This window comes from Ochlerotatus camptorhynchus, unplaced genomic scaffold, assembly GCF_037179485.1.
Source record: "Ochlerotatus camptorhynchus isolate MF236.1 unplaced genomic scaffold, CSIRO-AGI_Acam_v1.1 ptg000046l, whole genome shotgun sequence".
Lineage (NCBI taxonomy): Eukaryota > Metazoa > Arthropoda > Insecta > Diptera > Culicidae > Ochlerotatus > Ochlerotatus camptorhynchus.
In genome coordinates, this window is record NW_027040537.1 from 1813468 (window position 1) to 1824053 (window position 10586).

Sequence of the window (10586 nt, forward strand, 5' to 3'; positions counted from 1 at the left end):
GTTCCATCTGGATACCTTTATTTGCACAGAATTTCTTAAAATGTTTGCCGGTGTACTCACCTCCGTTGTCACACCGTAGCCGAGAAATTTGCTTGCCGAATTTGGCCGTCACCATGGCCTCATACTGTTCGAAACAGCGCAGCACCTCTCTCTTCGACTCCATCAGAAACACGACTGTGAAGTGCGTCCAGTCGTCGATGAAGGTGACGAAGAACCTTGAACCGTACAATCCAACGGGCGTCACGGGGCCACACACGTCCGAGTGAATCAGTTCGAGCACCCGCGACGAACGTCTCTCTTCACTCCGCGAAAACGGCTTCCGAGCCAACTTCCCGGCGATACACGGCTCACACGTAATCGATCCACTCTGTTTCTTGTCATTGTCAACTTTCAGTCCCGACACCATGTCGTTCCGCATGAGCACTTCGAGATTCTTCGCGGATATATGGCCGAACCGACGATGCCATAGCTCGAAATCTTTCGGAACCCGACCGCACGACAGCGCTTTTTCGTTTTCATTTTTCCCGATCGGTTCAAAATCCAGCTCGTACAGCGAATCACAACGTTTTCCACTGGCCACAATTTCGGAATCGCGATAGATCAGCGCTTTTCCCCGCTCGAACACGACACTCATGCCAGCTTTCTCAACACGCGAAACCGAAAACAAATTGTATCGAAGTTGCGGTATAAACAGTACGTTTTTCACGGTGCACTCAATGTTTCTGCCATCGGCAATCGACATCACTTTCACTGTTCCACTGTGCTCTGCGACGATGGACTCGCCGTCCTTAGCAACAGCAATTTCGACCGGTTTTTCCAGTCGATGAAGTTCCGTGAAGAGCTCTTTGTCCCGAACCAGATGATCTGACGCGCCGGAATCGATGAACCATTTCGATCGTCGTGCCTGCTGCGATGCACCACAGCCACTGACACCGACGAAACATACACCATCCCGATCCCGGTCAGCCGACTCGGCAACGTTCGCTTTCGAACTGCGATGTCCTTTCTGTTCAGACGGCTTCTTCTTCTCCGGGCAGTCAGCTAGCTTATGCCCTTCCTTTTTGCACCGGAAACACCGAATCTTCTTCTTCTGCTCCCGGAAAATGCAGCGGTATCACTGTTGGAGGGAAACTTCTCCGAATCAACACTCTTTTGCTTCGTTTCCTCGTCGAGTAAACGACACTTGACAAATTCCATTGTCAGGTTTTCCTCCGGCATCGTCTCGAGGGCGGTGACGACTGTGGAGTACGCCGGACCTAGAGTCAGCAGCAAATGGCACACTGCATCCAGATCTTCCATGGCCGCGCCGGTTCCCCGGTATTCACGCAGCAGCTTGTCGAACCGAAGGAAGTGGTCCTGCAGTCGCCCACCGTCGAATCGCATGCTCAGCATTTGACGTTTGAGGTGCATCCGACTGGCGATGCTCTTCCTTTCGAAGACGCGCTTGAGTGCATCCCAGACCTGCTTCGGAGTGGCCTTGTCCTGGACGTACTCCAGCTGGGAGTCATGAATTCGGGAAACCAGCATTGATTTGCACTTCCGCTCTCTTTTCTTCCTCTTCTCGCGCAACGCATTCTTCTCCGTTCGCTGTGCAGCAGTATCGTTGTCTCGCTCTGCCAACTCGACCAAATCGTCAAGCTCCGTCTGCACACAGTCCCACAGCTCGTGCTCCTCCAAAAGCACTTGGACGCGGAACTTCCACGCGGCGTAATTTGTCCCATCGAACAAGGCAACGAGAAAACGATCACTCTTCACTTCCTCCATCTTCGCGACGACGATTAAACTTTTTCCGCGGCACCGAAATGTCCTGGGCCCATAAAGCAGGTCCATGCTGGAGGCGACTGAGTTCGATTCCCGTCCGGTCTATTAATTTTTGGGGTTGGAAAATTGAGGATAGGATGGTACAGGTATAGAAAGCTCTCAATTAAAATGTGAAAGTTGAAGTACTAAGTTGAGAGAAGGCAAAAATCTAATATGCTATAAGCAATAAGCTTGAAATACCATGTAGGGGAAATGACGGCTTCGGCATGACAGACTATTTTCGGCAACCCAAATTGAAACACTATTTTCACTGGATTTTCTTACGAAAACACTTTGCTGAATGCATACAAACGATTCTTTATGCTTTCAGCTTCAATTTGACTATATTTTTACCACTGAGAAAAAGCAATCTAGCAAGGTTTTCTTGAAATGAAACACACGCACTACAAATTGTAGCTAATTTCGAGTTGCCGATAATAGAACAGCAGATTAACATGCAGTTCAAATGGAACGGTTGCCGAAGAAAAACTGGTTGCCGACAATACTCGCTCTCACTAGAGAAGATTGGAGCTTTGTAAAAGCGTTTCAAAACAGTTTTTGACAATTCTTTCGACTGAAATTGTTAGAGCAGCTGGCAGCAAAAGATTTTAAACAAACCAATGCTGCATATGTGTGCGTTCTATAGAGAAAAAGGCAATAGAACGAAGGTCACTGCTTAGGTTGCCGAGAATACGTAAATTCCCCTAGTTATTATACAAATGGTATTTTTAGGCAATGAAAACAGTTTTTTTTTTGTCGCGGATTTATTTTGAGGAATCGCGGATTTCGCGGATCGATTTTAGAAAATCTTGTAACAGCCCTGTAGTTTGATTAACAGTCTTATTCGGAACCGCTAGTTTTCATCTGTGAAAATAGATAGGTATGAAGCAATGTTCTACACTGCCGTGATTTTTCAGAATTTCGTTTATCCTCCAAGAGATTGTAAACTCAGGCTGGAATTTTCATATACTTTTTCGACATATTCAAGGAGTTTCCAGGAAAAGTATCTTATTCGAATGCAATGAACTTTTCTGCAATTTTATTAAGTTTCCTGTAATTGGTGGGCGTTGGGCGTGCCCCAGTTCACCAATCCGCCGGCATACTTTATGAGAAAACCAGAGTTCGATTTTCTGTCTTCTTCGTTGCTGGCCCAGTCGGCATCAACGAAACATTCAAGGCCTCCACTTCCTCTGCCTAGGTGCAGCCGCAGATCCTTTGTGCCTTTGAGGTATCTTAAGACACGTTTAGCTTCGGTCCAATCACGGTTGGTTGGCTTGGTCACTTTGCGGCCCAGTAGCGATGTGCTGACGCAGATGTCCGGACGACTATTGACCGCGATGTATACCAAACTACCAACCAAGCTACAGTAGGAAGTGTTGTTAGGTAACACCTCCTCCTCCTTTTGTTTCACATAAGCCGGGTCAAGGGGAATCTTGGAAGCCTTCGCACCCTCATGTCCGAACCTGGTAACGAGCTTCTCGATGTAGTTTTGTTGACTGAGCGTGTAGTGATCTCTGACTTTCTCCACGTGGATGCCGAGAAACTGCCGCAACTCACCGAGACTGGATAGCTTGAAGTGCATCTGTAGTAAACTGCAGATCTCCTGAAACTCACGCTGTGAATGGCAGAACACGACGATATCATCAACTTTCCGTTCCGCACACGCACGTATAGGCAAGAGTCTGCATCGGCTGCTCGAAACTGCATCTGTTGAAGCACACTGTCTATTTTCTTATTCCAGACGCGCGCCGACTGTTTGAGGCCATATATGCTACGCCTGAGGCGGCACACCCGCCCGTTGTCCGCAGCAAATCCCGGTGGCTGCTTCATATATATGTCCTCTTTGAGCTCGGCATACAAGTACGCTGTTTTAATATCGAGATGCTTGAGAAGCATACCTTCTCTGCTTGCAATCGTCAGCATCGTTCGTAGGGTTGACTGTCTGACAACGGGGGCAAACACCTCGTCGAAATCACAGCCGTATTGTTGCGAGAACCCTTGCGCAACGAGCCTCGCCTTAAACCGCACAGTTTGGCCGGTATCGTTTTCCTTTTTCTTGAAGGTCCACCTACATCCGATGGCCTTCTTACCTGGAGGCAGTTGGACTAGATCCCACGTTTGGTGCTCGTTGAGAGAAGCCATCTCTTCCTCCATCGCTGCTTGCCAGGCTGACTTGTCGGGGCTACTTATCACTTCATTGTAACTTCGTGGGATCGTCGATGCTGTGGGTTGTGGCACCCATCATGTCAGCGTACCTCACTGGTGGCTTTCCCTTAGTCGAACGCTCGGAACTTCTCGTTGGCTGTCCAACTTCTTCTCCCATGATCCTCATCGCTGAATCCATGGAAACTGTCGTCTGACTCTTCCATCAAATCTTCAACGGCATCTTCCATCGCATCTGCATCGGCATCCTCTTCAACGATCTGTGGATCTGGCGGATTCAGTTGATGAAACTCGAACTCGACCGTGTTGCTCGAAGTGTTTTCTGGGCCGCGGGCTACGGGTGTTCCATCTATGAATCTTGCATCACGACTTACAATGACTTTCTTCGTTGATCGATCTAGGAACCTGTAGGCCTTATGTTCCGCAGAATAGCCCACAAACGTTAGCTTTTGTATTTTCTCCGCGCGCAGGCCCATAACCTGTTGTGATATGCGCAGTACAGAGCAAGGAAACTACGTGTAGTACGGTTGACTAACTAACTCGGAATGAAACTTTATTTCTGCTTGTTGTGGCATAGAGATTTTCACGTCCGGTTGTATTGGTGCGATATGTGAGAGTGTGTTAGTGAATATCCGAGGAAAATACATAACAAATCGATGTCAAACTCATTTTGACAGATCTAATTTCATACATTTTTTAGGTTAGCCAGAGGAAAATAATAAACAACTTTACACGGCGTTGCTCCCGCTAGTGTGCGTGCGTTAAACGTCACTAATCTCTATACAGCAATGAGTGTATTTGTGTATGTGAAAGGAAGAGTGTCAAGAGAATATATATAGCACTGATATAAAAACGATCCTGTCTTTGTTGTGATTGAAATGACAAAAGTCTAACAAAAACATCAAATTTGGGGTGACTTTGAAAGAAAGGGAACTTGGAGTTTAGAGCGCACTGCCCACTGGACGATTCTGAAGCCTGGCCAAGTGGGATATGGGGTATGGGTTTATTTGATTGAACGTCATTTCCAATGTATATATTGATACATTCAAACCATTGGCATTTGAGATAAGACAGAGATAGGATGCGGAGGGCCCGCTTAGGGGAAGCGTAACCCATGTTATGGTTTCCATTTATTAAATAGTTCAGATAGGCTAGAAATGACAGGTTCATAGTGAGAAAATGTACCATATGGGGCCCGTTCACTGATCAAAATCAGATTCACATCGTCAGGCCCTGTCCAAGAATAAGGGGATTGACGAAGTTTTGGCAAGTTTTATTTTACATTTGCATTTTGCATTTAATACTCTAGTAAATCTCACGTCCGTGCTCCATCACAACATTGTGATGTGTCAATACTCAATGGGTTATATGTCTTAGATCAGTTCCAGATTAGTCTGCTATTAATATCTTCTGCATCGCAGCTCGCGAGAGATTACTGAACATGGCTTGATAGAGCTGGAATTAGGGCGTAACAGCTTTTGTAAACAATGTCTTCTATCGATGATTTCTCGAAACTCAAGGCACGCCCACGCAAACCAACATAACCAACGGGAAGTGGAAGTCTTCCCCTACCAGATGGTGACGTTGATTTGAGTGGGCGAGCCTTGGCTTTCTAGAGATCATCGAGAGAAGTCATTGTTTACAAAAGCTGTTACGCCCTAATTCCAGCTCTATCCAGATGGGTTCTCTTTTCCGATCATAATAGTGTGAGGGAAGGGGGTGAGTTAAATGTTGCTATCTGAGAGCGAAATAGAGGCAAATAAATAGGGAACACAACACCATGACCCAAATAAGTAACCAATGCATGCGGCTCACACTTAACTTGTTCTATTTCTTTCTTTCTATCATGTACTAATATTAACTGCCTGAGGACAAATGGGAACACGACCAGAAGTTCAATTGATGAATCTAAGCGAAACTGCACCAATGCATGCGACCGCTAGGTTTGGATTCCAAAACCATAAAAGTGATGATGTACTAAAAAATATTCCATACGATTTGACAGGTAACAAAACGTCATTATCATTTTCACATCATTTCCATCTGCCAGTCGACCGTAACGTACACACTTAGATTTTTTCGCCGAGATGGGCACCACCGAGCAGCTCGGCATTTTATTTTGCTGGATCTCAGTGAAAAACTTCCCGAGATTCAGCTAACAAACGGGAATTTTGCCGAGATCTCAGCTAACAAACGGGAATTTTGCCGAGATCTCAGCTAACAAACATATTTTTTGCTGAATTTCCAGCAAAATAAAATGCCGAGCTGCTCGGTGGTGCCCATATCGGCAAAAAAATCTAAGTGTGTAGATTCATCAATAGGAGGGAAAGTAGCGAGAAAGCTTGAACAAGAAAAGAAGAATTAAACTTGCACCGGCAAGAGGAAGCATACAAAAGGATCATGCCGGTTGGAGACAGCCTATGTATACTGGACGAAGCATGTATCTAGGGAAAAGTCGTACATATGTGCAGGAAACCCAAACGTATCAAATGATCCCCAATGAAAATTGTTGCTGGCAGCCGAAAAACAATATAAAAATAAAAATAATATACAACCGAGAATATCACTGCAGGCAAACGTGTGAAGCATGTGAATGAAATTCATCAGTACGTCACAGCAAAGGTACAGGGGCTTATGGCAGCAAAACCCCAACAAGGAAATCAAGCAAGCCAATAGAAATTTGACCTGGGCCCAGGTCAAGCAACCGCTCAGAATGGAGGTTTCTCATGTTGGCCCTCTGCACCTCTGGAGGTTCCCAGGATACGTGAGTGAGTGAGCACGTGAAGAGGGACGTAACCCGTAGGAGCGGGAATGAAAGCGGACATAGCTCATGCAGCACAACAAGTCGGCGTGCTATTTTTGTTCTTCTCTTTTTAGAAAAACAACAAATACTCTATCACTCTTCTCTTTTGTTCTCTTACTATCCCCTACAAATCTGAAGCTAGTGGGACTGCCTACGGGACCAACAGGCCTGCTGGTGGAAGAAAGTCGTTATGCTATACGGTCTAGCATAGGCCACGGCCAAAAATTTCCGTAAGTTCACACCTACTTTAAGTGCAGTTGGGCGGGCGATAGTCGGCCAGGGTGTTAGCTGAGCAATAACAATAACAATTTGAAAGGGGCTAATCACAAATTACGTCCCCACGGTAACTGAAATAAACACGAGTGCTGACCGGTTCTTCTTCTTTCCTTTATTTAACGTCGGTCTCTGCTCCACAATCTAGTGCCAATCACCGACGGACATCGATTGCCATCCATTGACTACAATGGAATGTGCAGGAAGGCAGCTTCCACACCTGCGTAGGATATCGCACTAGACTGATGCAAAATTTGAAATTTTCGCTCCACAGTGCTCAAACAGCTTTAAATCACGTCCTGATTAGCCTCCCAAAATTTGAACTCATTTGGTAAGAAACTGACTCGGCACAAATCATTCGAAGTTTATATGGAAATTACTATGGGAAAACCAAACTTTTTGTTCATTGTCTTCTACCCATTTTCCATATTACTTTTTCAAAAAGTTCTATAACTATTCATACGAAAATTTTTCTAAGCTACAACTTTGCGCAATATCGTTTTTCAGCTAAATGTCAAATTAAATAGTTATTAATTGTTTAAGAGATTGATAATCTTATGGCATGATCAAGCAGCTGTTCTGTTAGCAACACTGTATTCTGATATTTGTGCTCTATTCTTCTCACCAGAAACACCAATGTTGCCTGCTGAACAGTTGAATGAGCATAATCATAAGACATCAGTGACTTGAATCATTAATAACTTTTGTTTCGTGCATTTGATTGAAAAGTGGTTTTCAACAAAGTTGTAGCTAAGAAAATTTGCTACAATCACTGCTATCATTTTTAAAAGCACAGTAATGTGGTGAATTGTTAGCTAAATATAAACAAAAACATAAGTTTTGCCATAGTAATTCCCATATAAACTGGAAATGGTTTGTGCCAAGTCAGTTTCTTACTAAAGTAGTTCAAATTTTGGGAGGCTAAGCAGGACCCAATTTGGAACCGTTTGAGCACTGTGGAGCGAAAATTTCAAATTTTGCATCAGTCTAATATCGCACCCATTCACAACACACATGGGCCGGGACCAACGGCTTTACTTCCCTTCCGAAGGAAGACGTGACCAGAGATTTTTATGCCTCAGAAAAATCCCACCGACCTCGGCTGGGATTGAACCCAGACCCATTGGGGTGTTATAAAGCAGTCACGCTTACCACTACACCACCGGCGCCGGCTAGTGCTGACCGGTTGGTTTGACACTCAACTAACAAATTGACAACTCGCTCCCATACAAAGTCCCACCGAGGGGTTCTAAGATGGTGATTTTAGCTAATGTAACCGCAGTTATTTAAAATAGTGCCAATCTACTAACATTGATGAAATTTTTATTTCGCAGCCATTTTTGATGCAGATTACGAATATGCATGTACCGCATTCCCTAATAAAAAATACCATAAACGAATGAAAACCCAAATGATTGGACCATTCCACAAATGGTTTGGATTATACCTTTAACCCTTTGTCTGACCTCTAAAATAAAGCTAAGTTGATTGCAAAAATCCTTCAAACCGGATATTAAATAAAATTCGACTATACACCGAAAAAAGTTTGCATGTAGCTTCCATTGGAAATGCACATGATTTTCATCCATTATCAAAATCAATGGAATTCATCTGAATTTCACATAACATTTATGCGATCCCATTAAATTTATGTGATTTTGCAAATGAAGTTCATCGGCCTCATAATATTCATGGGATTTTGTAGTGGGATTTGCTGCTATGTGATCACTGGAAAGTTATGTGAAATTTTGCCTACAGAGCAGCTGCTTGAACATGTCATAAGTTTACCACTCTCTTAAATAATTAATAACTTTTTCCTGTCTCGTTTTACCTAGAAACGATCTTTAGCAAAGTTGTAGCTGAGAAAATTTTCTATAAGAATGGCTATCGAACTGTTTCGCAGCTCAATATTGAAAAAGAATAGAAGGCAATGAACAAAAAGTTGAGATTTCCCATAGTAATTCACATGTAAACTTCAAATGGCTTGGACGAAGTCTGTTTCTAACCAAATGAGTTGTAACTTTGGGAGGCTAATCAGGACCAGATTTGAAACCATTTAAGCACTATGGAGCGAAAAAGTCAAAATTTGCATCAGCCTAATGGTGAGCCTCAACGTCATCTGGATCAAGGATGTTCTCCCATACCATGCTAGACAGTACATCTATGATGCTTCGATGGTCAGCTTTATGGAAGTCATAAGAAACCGTAGCAGGATAATCGTTGAAATCACGCACGAGTTTGTCCTCAACAGTGACAATTAGAGGAGGGTGCGAAACCGAACTTTTTGTCAGTGCGAACCTCAAACGAGCAAACTGACGTTTGTCAGAAAATAAGCAAACCCAATCTTGATACCCGATCCAGGTTGGAACTGAATAATAAACGAATTCGCTATTAGTTAGTGCACAAGGAGCCTAGCGGATCAAAGAACAGTCCGAAGCCAAATGTTGTGTTTCAACAAGATGGGGCTCCGTGCCACACCTCGAACCGCACTCAGAAGTGGTTGCAGGAACATCTTCCGTTCTGTGCGAAGGATATGTGACCGCCATCCAGCCCCGATCTTAATCCGCTGGATTACTCAGTATGGCGCGTCATGAAGGCCAAGGTCTGTTCTAAACGCCACCCGAGTACAGCAAGCCTCAGACAAACATTGACCCGTACCTGGAGAGAAATGGATCCAGACTATATTATTAGAACCTGCCGTGCATTCCGGAAGCGTGTGGAGGCCGTAATTGCAGCAAGTGGAAACTCGATCGATGATTTACATAGTTTAAGACTCTGAGAAACATCCCCCCTTTAAATAAATAAAAAAAAAAATCGAAAACGAAATTTTTGAGATTTTTTTAAATTTTGGCATTGGTTAATGGTGCAAACATTTATCACGCATACGGTAGCTCTGCGTGAAATCTAGAGCTATCAAGATCTGGATACAGGAATCCGCTATGAGATGGACTCCACGAATTTGCCTAGCAGACTGAAGTCACCCAAAATGAATATCTCATCAACTGGAGTGGCACTTTCGATAACTGTGAAAACTGACCGACAGTGAGTATCGATGAGTTCATTGTCCCGGACTCGATCAGGTGGAATGTACAGAGCGCATAGAAATAGTGTACTATCACCCAGATTGATGGCTGTCCAAACCTGCTCTACATAGTTCCATGAATCGTTCTCGATGGCCTTTGCCTCCAACCCACCACGGACACCTCCACCAGTAGATTTACGGCTGTTACGTTGTTGCGGTTGATGTGGTTTTCATATTTTTCCTGATCAAAGTCAATAGTTTTATCGCATATTATGAAAGTAGATGCCAATTGATAGTGGATAGCGTTGTTATCTCAAAATTTACGTAAATCCATATGGGACTGATATGCGATTATAGGCAGTTCAAGGCTTAAATTTAATAGCGAATTCGTTCATTATCGGGGTTGGAACCAGGTTCAAACCCAGTGCGAAACCGAACATTTTGTCAGTGCAATCTTCAACCTTAGGTATGTTTTAAAAACAAACGATCAAACTGACGTTTGACAGAAAACAAGAAGACCCAATC

At 44.0% G+C, this 10586-nt stretch overlaps 1 protein-coding gene across 1 annotated transcript; it reads right to left on the reverse strand.

Annotated features, from left to right (window-relative positions):
• Window positions 1-4073: 4073 nt before the first annotated feature.
• Window positions 4074-4439, reverse strand: LOC135716215 (uncharacterized). Its single transcript, XM_065238921.1, has one exon. It carries the CDS (start codon window positions 4437-4439, stop codon window positions 4074-4076), a length of 366 nt encoding a protein of 121 aa, XP_065094993.1.
• Window positions 4440-10586: the final 6147 nt, after the last annotated feature.